General features: G+C 37.3%; 1 protein-coding gene across 10 annotated transcripts in view; it reads left to right on the top strand.

Annotated features, from left to right (window-relative positions):
• Positions 1–16,329, top strand: part of LOC144980666 (microtubule-associated serine/threonine-protein kinase 3-like) — a 216,923-nt gene that overhangs the window by 100,194 nt on the left and 100,400 nt on the right. For all 10 annotated transcript variants that reach the window (XM_078928419.1, XM_078928372.1, XM_078928412.1 and 7 more), the window contains 3 exons: positions 4,270–4,480; positions 10,970–11,058; positions 15,665–15,812. In XM_078928419.1, coding sequence (XP_078784545.1) covers positions 4,270–4,480; positions 10,970–11,058; positions 15,665–15,812 — 448 coding nt within the window. The remainder of the gene's footprint in view (positions 1–4,269; positions 4,481–10,969; positions 11,059–15,664; positions 15,813–16,329) is intronic.

The raw sequence follows: 16,329 nt of genomic DNA, 5'->3' as shown, positions 1-16,329 counted from the left end.
GCTTGGGGGGGGGGGGGGGGGCGGCATGTGATTAATCCTAGAGAATCTGTGAATTTTAGAATGTTACATGGCTGTTGACGTATCATGATATTGGATATCAAGTAGAAATATTATCAGCCCTAAGGCCATAAATATTATTTATTGATTTGTATAATGTCATTAAGGTCATTTTTTCTCCCTCGCCAACTGTTGTGACATCAAGCTGATATATTTGTATGGAATGGAGAGGGTTTATCATACATTCAAGTTGACATGATACAACTTTGTATGGAATGGGGAGGGATAGGGGTTGTATCATGCATTCAAGTCGACATGTCTGTATGGAATTTGGGGGGGGGGGGGGGGGGGGGGGCTTTCATACATTCAAGTTGACATATTTGTATGGAATTGGTAGGGATAGGGGTTGTATCATATATTCAAGTCTACATGTTTGTATGGAATGGGGAGGGATGGGGGTTGTATCATGCATTCAAGTTGACATTTTTGTATGGACTGGGGTTTTTACTATACATTCAACTAGTTGACTTTTTTGTTTGGGATGTGGGGGGGGGGGGGGGTGTAATGCATTCAAATGACAATGACTTCAGGTCTAGAGGATCGCTTCAACAAAGGCCCTAAAATTATTATGTATGCGTTGGACCGACAAAACAGGCGATCAAATGGCTTGGTGTGTTATTGTATAAATATTGTCACTTGATGGAAATACGTGAATTTATCTCTTGTTTAATATTGTGGAATTGTGTAGGCATGTCGTTTGACACTCGCCTCCAGACCGTTAGATCCCCGATTCGAGTCCCGCTTATAGCAGTGCAAGGTTGAGCTCTTCGAAAATGGCTCTCTACTCATTCTCTCATTGCACCCAACTGAAAAATGAATATCTTTCCATTAACAGATTTGACTCTGCCGAAAAAAAGTAATTGTCAATCTTAATGTAAAGCGTATCTTTGAGCTCGTGTATTGTATGTTGCCCTATATAAAAGTTCTTCTATTTTCCTTTTTGTTGTTTTTGTTGTTGTTGTTGTTGTTGTTGTTGTTGTTAAAATCACGTTTAAACTTAAATTTGTTTTCTTCTTAGCGTTTTATTGGTATCTATGTTGGTACCATGGAAAGCATTGAAGAAGAGAATTAAAGGGATTAGAAAGATATCCAACAACACACGCTTTTTTAAACTTTAGGGTTAGGTATTTATGAGTTATGCCATTTCTTTGCCATTATCGTTGAGTTCCATTCAAAGTCTACGACAACAATGACAATAAACTTAATTTAGTTATTCGTTTATCTATTGCCGGATAGGCTTATACTGCTGCCTCCCGTTGGTACATCGCCGCCATTTGATTAGATTGTCTACTCTTTGACTATTTGCCGACTGTTCGTTGCTGTAGTTTATTCATTCATCTTCCTATTTTACTGTAAAGAGTAGGAGGCGCAAACAAACAGGAGTATGTTTTATAAAGTTGTGAAGTCGATTCAGAGACTAGAGTCTATCCACACCCACAACGAACTTTTCTTCATGAGCTTTGCAATTTCTGTCGAATTAGATACAGATGAAAATACTTTAGGCGCCCTGGATCCGAAAATCACACGTCTTGGCTTGTCTTTATCGATCACCACGCGATGAAATGTCGACCGTCCTCTCGCAAAACACTTTTGTTTTTCACTTTGACTAGAAAACTTTTGATTTAATTATCTCAAGATGATCCCCAACATTTCAAAAAACAAAAAACCCGAGACTTCGGGTAATTCTCATATTTGAGATTTCTGGACGAGTTAGGGGTCGTCTTAATAGATCGATTTTTGAAGTTCATGTTTTCTGGCCAAAATGAGAAACATTTTTTTGTCAAAGGACAGCACTGTTGATAGGTATACGCGGCATTATGCGTTCTAGCCAAGAAAATAATGTCTGTAATCCACTTTTCTCTTATCCTATAGAGATGACCGACCTCATAATATCTTTAAAAGTATAAAATTGATGTTTGTTGGAACGAGTGTTCTCGAGTCCAGATGTTGTTGTTGTTATGATGATGATGACGACGACGACGACGATGATGTTTTCTACTGCTCTTCTCAATCGAGAGCCAAGTATCAAATGATAATAGAAATAATCAAATAAGATTGTCTTTGGACATGAATTTTAAGCTACTTATAGAAAGAGTCTATGGCTGCTGACACGCTGGTTTTTGAGGGAAGCATGTCCCGTACTGTTTGAAATTTCTTCAGTAGTTATGTCTCGACAGCTTTGGTCCGAAATCCTCACCATATTGATTCCTAATCAATTTTGCTTTAATATTCTTATTTCTGAATAGAAGTTTAACATGGTCACTATCTTTCTGCTGCATATGTGTGCGCGCGTGTTTTCAGTGAAAGGATTTGTTGCTGCTTTTTTTCCCTTTTTTTTTCTTTTCTACTACTGTAACTTTTAAAATGTTTTTTGATGTTTTTTTTTGTTTTGTTTTTTTTTTTTTACTATAAATTTTGTCCTCTCTGTTTTGGGTTGATTCTTGTGCGTGCGTGAGTGTGTGTGTGTGTGCGCGCGCGTATGTATGTGTGTGTGTGTGTGGTTTTTTTTTCTTTTCTTTTAATTTTTTTTGGGACGGACTCAGGGTAGAGCTCTATATTGTCGGTTTTAAGGACAACTGGGTTATACCACATTATTAAAAGGTCCCGTCAAAGGTACTGGACGAGGTTTTATTTATTTATTTATTTATTTCTGGGTGGGGGTCCTGACCTCCCATAGCGGGCAGGGATGCACTTACTGTGTCTTCTATTCCTCTGTGTCTGTTTTCCAATTGCTTTTTGTCTTTGACTTGGAATGAGATTATTGGTTTTGTCCTGACCCTGGCCGGAGTCCTTGGGTAGGAGGGAAACAGTCAAATGTATAGTTAAGTTTTGGGAGATGATATTTTTTCCCCTTGTAAATCATCTCTCTGTTATGTACTGTTATTTTTCTTTTATTTTTAACATATGATTTGTAAACGTTTGAGTGTATTCCTCTTAGTGGGATCTTGTAGTGTCTGGTTGAGACTTTTAGTTATCTCAAACTAAGTCCACTGATAGTGTGCTCTTGGAATCTAAATCTGTTCCCGCTTTGAACCATTCCCCTTTGTCTTTTTTTTTCTCTTCAAGTCCTTTTAATTGTATATCAAGAATGTCTTTACTATCCAATTTTGGTCCTTTTTAATGGCGCTTATATGAGCTAAATGTGTTGCAAGCGCCGTAAAACCCTTTAAAAAAAAACAAAAAAAAAAACATTTTCTATCTCTGTCTATCTATCTATCTATCTATCTATCTATCTATCTATCTATCTATCTATCTATCTATCTATCTATCTATCTATCTATCTATCTATCTATCTATCTATCTATCTATCTACAGATTAGCATTGGGCTGTATAATGCAAATCGAGTTTTGAAAAATGATGGGATAGCTCACATAATTTTACTTTTTTTCACTTCTGAAGTAATAGTGAAACAATTTATTGTAACTGCTCTAAGTTATCAAACTGGTCTTGAAAAGAGCGAACATTCCCCGTATGTCACTCATATTTTCTTCCCTTGTAAAGCGTGATATTCTGTTCCAGTTCTTTCTTTGACTGTAGTCAATGTGGTCAAGACCATTAGATTAGGTTGGTTCGATTTGCTTGCGAATTCGACCCTGCTAATTAGGAACATAAAGTAGACATTGCTTTGCCTCGTGTCCACAAGATTTTATCCCAGGTCTGAAATACCATCAGTCTGATTGGAGGGAAGGAGTTGTGTTTGATTGTAATACTAAAGTGTCATTAACTTGCGTGGTCAGTTGGAGATAGGATGGAAAATATTGGCATGGAAAGCTGAAATCAGGACTGCATGTTGATTAGACTCGACCTTGGGGTTTAAAGGGTTACTTGGTTTCAAGACAGAAAGAAAAGTTGAGCTTTTATATAGAGCAATATCCACAATACGTGCTCAAAGTACTTTACAAGGGTCCCTCGCCAACAACAACATTTAACATTTAAGACAGGACATGACGCTTGTTGGGCGATATTACAATTTTTCTGGTAAGAGACTACACTGATAACGGCCATGCACTCATTTTACACCTGAGCACAGTGAGAGAATGTGAGTAAAGAGCCTTCTCCAAGGACTCAACTATGCGCCGAGCAAGGCTCGAACCCAGGACCTTCCGATCCGAAAGCGAGCGTCATACCACAAGACCATATAGCCGCACAAGAACAATGTAATAAATCAATAAATAAACACGACCACCTTTTTCATTTCTTTTCGTCCTCAGTCTGACTTTAACAGTCCATCCACAACTTCCCCCCTGCCGTCCCCTCTACTACGCAAATGCAAGGAGGAGTTCCCCATGGCGGGGCCTGGGTCCCCTGGAGGCCTTCGACGTCTGCAGAGGACTCTTTCAGAGGATACAAAGGGTTTATGTCGACGGGATAGTATGCCCTCCACACCGACCACTGCACAACCCCAACCCCCACTCTCACATTGTAAGTGTTTTTCGTCGTGACCGCTAACACCATCATTTTCAACATCACTAACTTGTTATCGTGTTTCATCACAATGTCTCACCGAGACAATTAAAAATTAGAAAATATTTTTTGGGGGATCGGAAAAGCTTGGGGGTGGGGTGGGGGTGGGGGGGGGGGGGTCGAAGAAATTCCCTCACATAGTAATTTTCACAAAAACCTGCTCGTCATTGCGCACCCCGTCCCTCTTTTTATTTATTTTTTCTTTCTTTTTTTTTTTTTTTAACTGTCTTTTATTGTTTTTTTTTTCGTTCTAGAATTTTAGATTCTTTAACACAAATATTCCAATAATATCTGAACAAATGACATATCGCTTTAACATATTATTTAATCCGTAAGGTTGGAAGTTAAATTTGAAATCCATTTTATACGAACTGATAAATATATCACAAATGGCTTTGGAGTTGTGTAGAGGAAAACTCACTAACACTAAAAGTAGAACCCGATTCTCAGGGTTTCAAGTGATTTGCTTTGCCTATACTATGTCTGTAAATCATCGATGTTATGGTGGTACTCGATCGTATTATCATCGGTTACCATCTTTTGCTAAAACCACCCTTGTCACCCATATCTTCTGGTAACATATTCAGCATACGACTGCCTCCACTGATATATTACTTATATTACAAATGGAAGGATTGTGGCATGGGGTTAACCGAACTGATTCGACTTCTCACTAACACGGAGAACACGGGTTCGAGCTCCTCAATCGACTTCTTGTATTCTCTTAATCAAGAGACTAATTCACTTTTGTTTAATCCGACGCTCTCCTCCCTTAAAGACAAATTTCCCCCAGGGATAAATGGAGACGCTCTTTTAAAATGATTTTTTTTTCTTTCTTTCTAAAGTGTTCTCCTCGACACAAGCACGACTAGACTTTTTAATAGACTTGTTTGTTTCCGTGGATATTTTCCCTATCGCAATGCTTAACAAAAAAAAAAAGAAAAGAAAATTTTAAAGCAAATAGAATAGAGCTGAACTGTTGAGATGCAGTTATTTTTAGTTCGATTCACTTATCGGATAATAACAGTTCTTGATGTTGATGCTCAATCGTTTCGATACTGGGGTAATTTTAAAAGATATTTTATCCAAATGAATACTATTTATCTTGCGATACTTTTGGAGAATAGAAAAGTGTTAATGTATCGACTATTTCGTAACTAGAGATTGAAATCATAAAAATGAAACTTATTATTTGCCTACTCAATATTCTTAAATCACGATTGACTTAAACGTTGGTTTCTCTTTATTTACCTTTTTTTTAAATCCAACACAAAATCGATTCTAAAGAACACATTCTGATAGTCTTTACCAGTCACAAATATTGACAATGAAAAAAAAGATGTTTCCACTTTAACTCAGACAACTTCATGATCGTTAACCTGGAAACTGCCGTACTCTGGAATGTTACGTACTTAAACAGTTGGCCAAACAAACTCGTCCTTCAATGAATATCGATCGATTTAAGTGACCTCGCCAGGTTCCAGGTTCGGGAGTTGCTGTCATATTATAAATTGACCGATATTTGAAGGGCGAGTGTTCTGGTATCAAATTTTTAAACACGCGTCTTTACAGAGTGCGACAGTTAACTGGTTAAGGAAAAGATTCGCTTTGCCATAGTTTCACCATCCTATCGTTTTTACCAAGTTTGTGCATAACGGTATTCTAATCATCATTGGATCTGTCATCTAATAGATACAACGAAAATTGTCGTCACATACTGTTTGCAGTTTCTCTTTATGTTTTAGAAAAAAAATATTATCAAGCTCATGATAACAATTCCCTAACTATTGTTAGCACATCTTACGCAATACAATTGGAAATCCAAAGACCCAGAGGTTTTATTGTGACTAACAAGGGAAAGCAGTGAAACTGAAAAGGAAGCTAGGGAAAGTACGATAGAATGCTCCATCTAAGTCAATTATTCCACTCGGCTTGTTCCTCATTTTCTTCTCTTTACCAGCCACACAATCAGGAAGTTGTTTTGCAATTCTGGTATACATTGTCATTATAAGATCCCCATATTGCCCATCCCCGCATTCCTCGTTTCAATAGTTTAACCGGGAGTGAAAATTGTTTTCCAAGAGATCGATACCATAATCTAATTTGAATTGAAATTCCCTTTTTAGTTGTTGAAAATTGAGAGAAAAAAAATTCAGTTTCCATGCATTTTTCATGAACTTCGCTGCCTTAACAAATAATTTGAATTATCATACACTTTTTATGTTACCTTTCTCAATATTTGGAGAATTTAACAAATTTATTATGATTCCGTCATTTTCATAGTCACGGTATCTCTATGATCAATAATTGGTCTCATCAGGCGAACTGCACTGTATGATAATGAAATGTTGTTCAGTACGTCTTGCAGTGGGAAACAATGAAATATCTGTTTGTGCATTGACCACACTAAGAGCATGGAAACCCTCTTTAAATGGACACAGATGGTATTGTTTACAGGGTTCAAAGCATCCAATGTTTGGATAGCCTATTTAGCAATGGCTCAAATCTGTCATTTGTACACATTTATTCACTATAAATAGATTTTTAGGGGGAGCCAAATTTGGTCTTCCACTAGCTTCAGATTTTTTAATATTGTTTTAAGGTGAAAATATTATTTTGGTAAAAAATTGATGTGCGATCAAAATGATCACACTGCATCAATTCAAAACATTTTAAAACGACATAATTTAAATTATGATGAAATTCGTGCATTTTATGTTGATAAGGATTTTTTTTCAATTCTATTTTTTAAAAATTTGTTTGTTTCAACGAATATAGATTCATATTGTAGCGTTTTGCCTATGGTAGATTTGGTGGTCTAAAATTTAGCAAAACAATATGAAATCAATATAAAATAATTTTTTAATCCTTGAATTGCCCTGTTTATACAGACAGGATGTTGCTTTGAAATACGTCAATAATTTCTCCAATCACGTGATTGCCTCCAGACCTGGTCTTTTATCTCTTAGAAATGAATACGTGGCCTGAAGGCGTCTGGTCCAATGATAATAAAATAAGTTAGTTATATAGAATGTATGTTATTATTTGATAGAGTCCGGTGATTTTGCTTGCTTTCTTTTCTTTTTTTTTTTAAAGTAGATTATATTGTTTTTAAATTGTCGTTTAGAATTTATCATTTTGTAGTTCCTTGCTGGTTCGTGTTGCATTTGAGTTATTTGGGTAGAATAACTTGAATATCTCACTGAATTCGAAGTCACACAATGTCTTCCCTTATGTGTATATATTTTTTACACATGTGCAAATCAGCATCCCTTCTTGTCTCCATCGAGCAAATACTTATTGATTCAGTTTCTTTCCAGAAGCAAAACTAAAACATGGATTCCCACAAGGTGGAGTACTATCACCTACACTATTTCTTCTCTATGTAAATGATATAAGAGAAACACTATGTCGAGGAGTGAAAATGTCGATGTACGCAGATGACCTAGCTCCGATTAGCTCTGACCAAAACTTAATCAAGGCACAACACAGGATGCAAATCACACTGGATAATATCAAAGAATGGACTGACAACTGGGCGATGAAAATAAATGCAGTGAAGACAAAGTTCACAATATTTAGCCTCTCCCCAAAAGATGAAAAAGCAAAGCTACGCATTGAAGACCATGAATTGGAAAAAGACGACGCACCAAAATACCTAGGAGTCCATTTTGACCCAAGACTAACATGGAAAAATCAAATCAGCAACAGTCAGAAAGTTGGGGTAAAGCGAACACAACTCTTGGAAAAAAACTAGCTGGAACAACTTGGGGAGCTAGCTCCGATATACTGAAACAAACTTACACAGGATATGTGAGACCAGCGCTAGAATACGGGATATCTGCATGGGGAAACTGCTCCAAAACTCGAATGGAAAAACTGGACAAAGTGCAAAACAGCAACATGAGGATAATAAGTGGAGGAATGAAATCGACACCGATACATGTAATGGAAACCATAACAGGACTTACATCTCTATCAGAAAGAAGGGAATCAAAAATTTTGAAACAATACAGACGTGAAAGCAATGACAGATCAGCCTCTTCACGCTAGAGCGCAACAAAAGAAAACTAGGCGGCTGAAAAGATCACACTTTATTGAAAGAGCCCAGCAAACTGAAAAAGATCACGAACTTGACGAAATAATGACCCAAAAATGCAAAGCAAATATCACAGTACCAATTTGGAAAAGGCAAAATCACTCGAAAATCAAGACTTCCGTTGGTGACATTTCAACAAAACAAAAACACGACGAAGAAATCAAGAAGTCTGTACAGAAGTGCATTGATCAAAACTACCCTGAAAAAAATGGACAAGAATCTATACCGATGGTTCATGCAATAAAGACCACACGTGCGGGGGCCTGGGAGTGCACATCGAGTACACAAATGGTCAACAAAAGAAGATCAGCAAACCGACTGGTACTCGCACTTCAATCTACAAGTCAGAGGCAGATGCAATCCATGAAGCTGTTAAGCAAATCCTCTCAGAAAATGAAAAACCAAGACACATAGTGATTTTAAGAAAATACTGGAGGATATAATGATGTCCTTTGCGGATGATATAGACGCCTTGGTGGAAGACCTCACGAAGCTAAGCAAGTTTACCAACATTGTACTGCAGTGGATTCCAGGACACTGTGGGATACTTGGAATTCAGATCGCTGACCAACTGGCAAAGGCAGGCAGTCGCATGCAGCAACCCTCTCCAACGTACTCAACAGGAGAAATTAACAAAATGGCCAAATTTATCCAGTCTCAGAGATGGAGAGAGAAGCACCCAGAATACAACATGGATGACCCAATCAAGGTGCTCGACAGAAAGGAACAGGTCATCATCTTCAGACTGAGAACTGGACACAACCAGTTAAAGGAACATATGTGGAGGATGTCCAGAGCAGGTGCCTCTGGACAATGTGACTGCGGACTTGAAAATGAAAATGGACAGCATGTCCTAATGGAATGTCCAAGGTACAACCAGTTGAGAAGGAACTTCTGGCCTGACCCAACCCCATACTCAAAGAAGCTGTACGGCAGTGAGGACGACCTCAGGACCACTGTGGGCTTCATTCACCAGACCGGACTGACCATGTGACGTGACGGGAACGAGAGAAGAAGAAGAAGAAGAGAAGAAGAAGAAGAAGAAGAAGAAGAAGAAGAAGAAGAAGAAGAAGAAGAAGAAGAAGAAGAAGAAGAAGAAGAAGAAGAAGAAGAAGAAGAAGAAGAAGATTCAGTTTCTTTCCAATATTTTATATCTCGTGAGTTTCAAACAGAAGGCACTCCAATTTTATTCTTTATTCCTTTGAGTATGCTGGACCCCCAGCCCAACTCCCTGTCCGCCCCCCTCAACCTAAATCCTTATTCCTAATATAGACTGTTCAATAGTTAACCTCGGGTTCACTTTACTGTACTGAAAGTTCATGGCATCATTTTGAAGTGACCTGCAGTGCACAGATTAATTGATCTCTATCAAGACAACTTGATGAAAAGAAAAGAGTGCCAGCTGAAACTAATATAACTGACCTGGGGCAAATTAATTTATTAAGTATCAGGCTGTGAGACTGGGATTGGAGAGGTGACGTATTATATTAACACGCTCTCTTGCTGTCTGACCGATTTAGTCTTATAAGTGTTCGTGAAAAAAAAAACCCAACCTGTTTGGTTTCTTTAGGGTGTCTGATTTCAACCTGTTTGGTTTCTTTAGGGTGTCTGATTTATGCATTAAAATTTTGTATTGTACACACACGCACACACACTCACACACACATACATCTCTCTCTCTCTATCTCTATCTCTCTCTCTCTCTCTCTCTCTCTCTCTCTCATATTATTTCTCACTCTCATGTTATTTAATTGTGCGGCTGTGTGGTCTTGTAGTAGGATATTCCCTTTCAGACCGGAAGGTCCTGGGTTAGAGCCTCGCTCGGCGCACAATTGAGTCCTTGAAAAAGAATCTTTATTCACTTTAAAATTATTAAGTACCTGGCCGTTAACAGCGTTGTCTCTGTCGGAAAAATTGTAATATCGCCTAACAGGCGTCAAGTCTTGTTTTATAGGTTACGTGTTGCTGTTGGTCAGGGAACCTTTGTAAAGCGCTTTGAGCACGTTAAGTGGATATTGCGTTATATAAAAAGTTCAGTTTTTAAAAATTTCATATTTCATTTTAATGAGTGATGTTGTTGACATACATGATTATGAACGACAAAACACTCCAGTCAAATTTAACGCAATTGGTTAAAAAAAAATTCCTACGACCAAGGAATGGCAATTATTTTAATAATCCGGAGCCTTCAGCAACCCCCACCCCCCCCCCCCTCCCCCTCCTTCCGCCCACTTTGGAAATTCATGACGCAGGGGGAGGGGGGGGGGGGTATTATATCTCCATCATAATGATTACTAGCTTTCACGAGATTACCTTTCTTTTCCTTTATTTTTTTTCTTTCTCCTCAGACATCGGAGCCCTTATCGAGCCGACCAATTTAATCAGAATGAAGAATACAGCACTAGGGCAGTCTGCTCCGTCCCTGACAAATAGTTTGGTAAGTCTGACCTGTAGCAAAACACTGTGTACCCTGACTAAACTGCATTTAACCAGTTTAACAGCCATACTCTGGAAAGACACAAAATAAAAAAATTGGCCAGAAAAAAATCGTCCTTCAAATATCGATCGATGTAAATGACCCTCATCTTGGCAAAAACTCGCAATCCTCACGAGGTTCTTTAGGGTGTCAATCGATCGATATCTGAAGGCCGAGTTTTCGGTCCAAATTTTAAAAACGTGTTTTTCCTGACTACGGCGGTTAAGCTACCAAAAAAAAAATGGCCCAGAAAAGTGTTACTTCTTTATATATCGCTCTAAATATGAACCATAATTTGACAAAAATTCTTGAACTTTTGAGACCTTTTCGACCTCCGTTTTAAAATGTTGGATATGTTATGGGTTATTTTAATCCAGTGATATAATATCATACAGTAAACAGTATCTGTCTATTAAATTATAGAATACATTCGTAACTGATGCAAATAAGCCGGAATGTAGTGATAAAAGTTATTTACGGAGCCTTTCCCCTTCTCTCGGGTCAAGACGAGACTATGTTCAATGATGTAATGAGATCTCTATTGATTCTTGTTTTTTATGGCGTGGATGGGTGCCACGGGCTGTCCGTGATGGGACTTGTTTTGATATCCTTTTGGCTAGCTGACCTCGGGGGTCGATGACCTACTGATAGCCGGAAAATGTACTCGTGGAGGAAGATACGATTAATGTTTTGTCTCACAGTTCCGTAATACAGTGTTTAACTTACAAGCCATTTTCAGGATTTTCCCCAAAGACTTCACCCCCAACTAACACAGAAATATATTTTTTATCACCCCTAAACACAACAGCAATAAGTTCTTGCGATAAATGATTTCTTTAGCAAAACATACTCTACAACGCACTGTCCATTTTCTTTAAATTCTATAATGTACAAAAGAACTTGAATAAGAAAAATGTTGGTTGTATCGTAACGAATGTGACGATTTTCCTATAGTTGGTAAGGAGAGGATTATCCAATATTGTTGGCGTTGAAAGCTGTCCTCTCAATTTAAGAGATCATAAAAAAGATTGTATTTATATGGTGACGATCGAGGGTAAACATCATACATTAAGCGCGTCTCCTTTTTCTTTTAACGACGATGAAACAACGTGCATTTAACACTGGAACGATACAAGTAGCCTGATGGGCGCTAGTGTAATATCCAGATAAAAATAACACACCCCTGCACAAGGGGCATCTATAACTGTAATATCAATCCCAGATGAGACGATTAAAATAAGTGAAAGATGTTTCCTTAAATGTCCTGGGTTTGAGCCTCGCTCGGCGCATAGTTGAGTCCTTGGAAGAGAATCTTTACTCACATTCTTTCACCGTTCACAGGTGTAAAATGAGTACCTGGTCGTTAACAGCGTTGTCTCTGTCGGAAAAAAAATGTAGTATCGCCCTAACAGGCGTCATGTCTTGTTTTATATGTTACGTGTTGTTGTTGATCAAGGACCCTGTGTAAAGCGCTTTGAGCACGTTTAGTGGATATTGCGCCATAAAAAAAACCTCAGGTTTGTTTTGGTTTTTTTTAAGTAGACCTATATTTATACAGATTCCACCGATATCATATTTGGTCAAACTTAATTTTTTCTCTCCAGATTCATAATTTTTAACCAAAAGTTTAGAGGAGAGTTAATGATTTTATTGTCATTTTTTTTTTTAGTAAGACTAGGATGTATGGTCTCATAAAACCCACTACGAAATATTTTACAGTGATAATTTATAGAAAAAGACCAGAAATCATATTTTGGGGTTTCATAGCTTTTTTCTTTTTTTTTTTTTAATTTGTAAAATTTATTTATTTATTTAAAAATTATTATTTTTAAATCCGGATATTTTTTCTTTGAAGAATATTCAGATTTGCACGTATATCGTGTAATCTCCCCCCGCGCCCCCTCCCCCTCCTCCCTCGCTCTAATCAGCGGATTTAATAGATTCTCCAAGACTGTATTTCTTTAAGACACCAACGTAGGGCAATATTGGGAACATAACTATGGTGCAAGATTATCTCAAAAGTTTCTGTCAGTGGCAGACCTGCATATTTGAACATTTTTCCTATCGTAAAAAATCGTAATTTTTAAGAGAGAAAAAGAATTATCGCTTAAGTTAACTTTATTGATCAAAAAATTACCCTCAGAATGATTAAATAAAACTTCAAAATCCTTAAAATTATTTACTCTAGCATCAACTTTACTTTTCAGTAAGTTTTAATGAGTTAGAAATGCTTATGAATATCTGAAATTGGAGCCCAAATTCCGTAATTTTAAGAAGAAATCTCGACTTCACCCGGGATCGATCAAGGTCCCTTTGCGAGTGAAGCTGAGCTATCTAGACCCCTGCTTGAATTGTACTGGTTCATTAAAAACCCTAGTTCAGTAATTGGTCGTCGAATAAACAAAGGACCTTTTAACGCATACGCCAGTATATCTGATTGATAAGAACTCACCGGTTAAAAAAAGAGTATCAACAGGGCTTTTTCCAAGTTGTCTCTATTGTCCATCGCATACGCTAATATCAAATAAACAAACAAGTCCACTCAATGCTCCTTATTTACTGTACGTTTTAACGGACTAAGTAATAATCATATTGGGCTCGGTATATCATTTTAAAAGGATAGAAATCACCCAAGTCGATAAATCCGATAGATTTGCCAAGGGAAGTAACCGAGTCTTTTTTTTTTTTCTTTTTTGGGCTGGTGTAGATCAGTTATCGTCCTTTATATACACAGACGTCTTAGGACATCAGCCATGATCTAGGCTTGACATTTAATAGGTGGTTGATTTGATTCATGTCCACAAATAAAATTATTAGGGTAGAGTACTCTGTATAGCTTTGTTTGTTTTTGATTTGTTTTATTTGTTTGCTGATTTTTGTTGTTGTTGTTGGTTTGTGTGTGTGTGTGTGTGTGTGTGTGTGTGTGTGTGTGTGTGAGTGTTGCGTATGCTTCGTTTACATCTTGCCACTCGACTTGCTTTCAATCTTTTGACATGCGGTTAGTATCCTCAAGTGTACGATTTTTCTTTAAAATCATTTTAATCAATCTATTTCATCTATCATTTTTCTTCTGACAGTAATCGCAAGTTCTGCTTAAGGTCTTAAATTCGACACCCCCGTGGTCCTCATGTTCGTGTGCAGTTGCGTTTTATTCTGCAATCCAAAGGAAAAAGGGCTTATCTATACTTTTTATGAAAAGGAGAAAAACAAAAAGTACTTCACAGCTCATATTCGTGCTGCAGTTATTTCGTCTTGCCCTTGACACCAACAGGAACCAATAGCGCGTTTAAAACAAAACATTGAAGGACAACATTTTTTCAAAAAGATCACTATGGCTTGAGATATGACACATGAAAAACGAAACTAATTTTTTTTTGGGGTCATTTAATGTTAGTTTGTTTAATGCCGAATTTGTGAATTTTCCATTGATTGACTCAGAGAGCCTTTTTTATGGCAAAAATATGACCCAAAGACCTGACGACTACAACGTTGACTCACCTCTCAGTTCAATTCGTTCTGATCTGCCACGTTCTTGAAGCTCGTGCGTGATGAAATAAGTCCCTGCCTGCTGCTGGCTGCCAATGTCATTGTAAGATTCTGACCTCTCCGACCATTGACAACAGTTACATCACGTGAACCAGGGCGAACCTACATTAACCATATACCCTGTCGATGGCGGAGGATTCTTTTTTTTTTTTTTAGTATTTCTCTCCATTGGTGCATCTTCCAATTTTTTAAAATAGTCATCAACAATCCTGTCTTCCTGTCACCGACTGTGCTTCAACTTATGGTTAGAACATGCAGTAAAAGACTTTGTAATTTCTGGTTTATCCGTTTTATGGTAAAATCGGGAAACTCATCAGATGATAGCTCCATCTCTCCTGTCACCTTGACATACATCTTTTTCCATCACTAAATTTAACCACCAAACAATCATTATCAAGTCTTTTTTTCAACTTAATATTATATGCAGTTAATCGTTTAATGTCAAGTTGCTTTGCTAATTCTAAATATTCTTCACCAATATTAAATATTAAATGATACGTAAAGCCTGCGTTATCGTTTACAGATATTCTCTGGTATTAAAACAAGCGGTTACGTTTTGCCTTATATGTACGCCGATTAAATGTTTATTTATTCAAACACCCCGGCTTGTGACATTTGGATTCTCGATTGACATCAAACTCTTTTAATCTTGTTCTTTAACGTTCAATTTAAGCCAATTAAAATGCGCGCCGAATTTGAATTCGCTTTACCACATTTTGGATTATTTTAGCAGAATATTGTGAATCTATTATGAACACATTTGCTTTGAAAACATTATTTTTGCAATGCTACAATGTCGGTAAACAAACATTTTGTTATGTCTTTGGGTTGAAATTTAAAAAACTGTACAAGATTATAATGTCGTCGTTGCAGATAAAAGGTTAAGTTATTTATTTGCATGTTGGTTGGGTTTTTTTGTTTGGTTGGTTTTTTTTTTTTTTTTTTTTTTTTTTTTTTTTGGGGGGGGGGGGGGTTTAAAGGAAAGAAATATAATTCTTATTTAATGTCTTTTCCACAACAGAAGGATGTATACTCTGCGGCAACCCGACGTAACAGCCGTAACTACGGACGCTCCAAGCCGCCCTTAGCTACGACATCATCTTGTGGTACAGCCACTTCCTCCTCGCCCACTCTTCCTCCTAGATGCCCTTCTCCTCAAATCAGCATAGGTGAGTCAGGTTAATTGTCATTGTGACCAATTCCAGTTGCTTCCTCCAGATTCATGGCGTTTTCAGATACGCACATATGCACATATTACCATTGGCCGTCCTGTTTTATAAGGATGAAGTATTAATTTGTTTGGTGTTTTTGGTTGCTGTTTTTTTTTTTTTTATTTTTTTTATTTTTTTTTGTCTTCTTTTTTCTCCTCTTGGCTTCTTACTCGACGTTTTAACCATGCTGTTATTAGGTCACAAATTGCGTAATTTTGAGTGGTAAAATGGTAGAAATGATACATTCTCCTCTTCCCACGAATACGAAAAGCAACATCTCAGTATTCTTCCAAATTATTTTTTAAAAATCAACCAAACTAATGTTGCCCCTTCATTTGTTATTTTAAATGTCGCTTTATGTACTTTGTTCTTATAAAATGGAAAACTGTAGATGTGAAAGAGAGAAGGGCAAGAAACGAGTATTTCTACAATATTTTAACATTATTTGAATTACTTCCCTTGCCGGACAAAAATC

This window comes from Berghia stephanieae, chromosome 1 (genome assembly GCF_034508935.2).
Source record: "Berghia stephanieae isolate SIO BIC M18660-M18661 chromosome 1, UCSD_Bste_1.3, whole genome shotgun sequence".
Lineage (NCBI taxonomy): Eukaryota > Metazoa > Mollusca > Gastropoda > Nudibranchia > Aeolidiidae > Berghia > Berghia stephanieae.
Note: the sequence above shows the minus strand (reverse complement) of the source record. Positions and strands in the feature narration are given on the sequence as shown.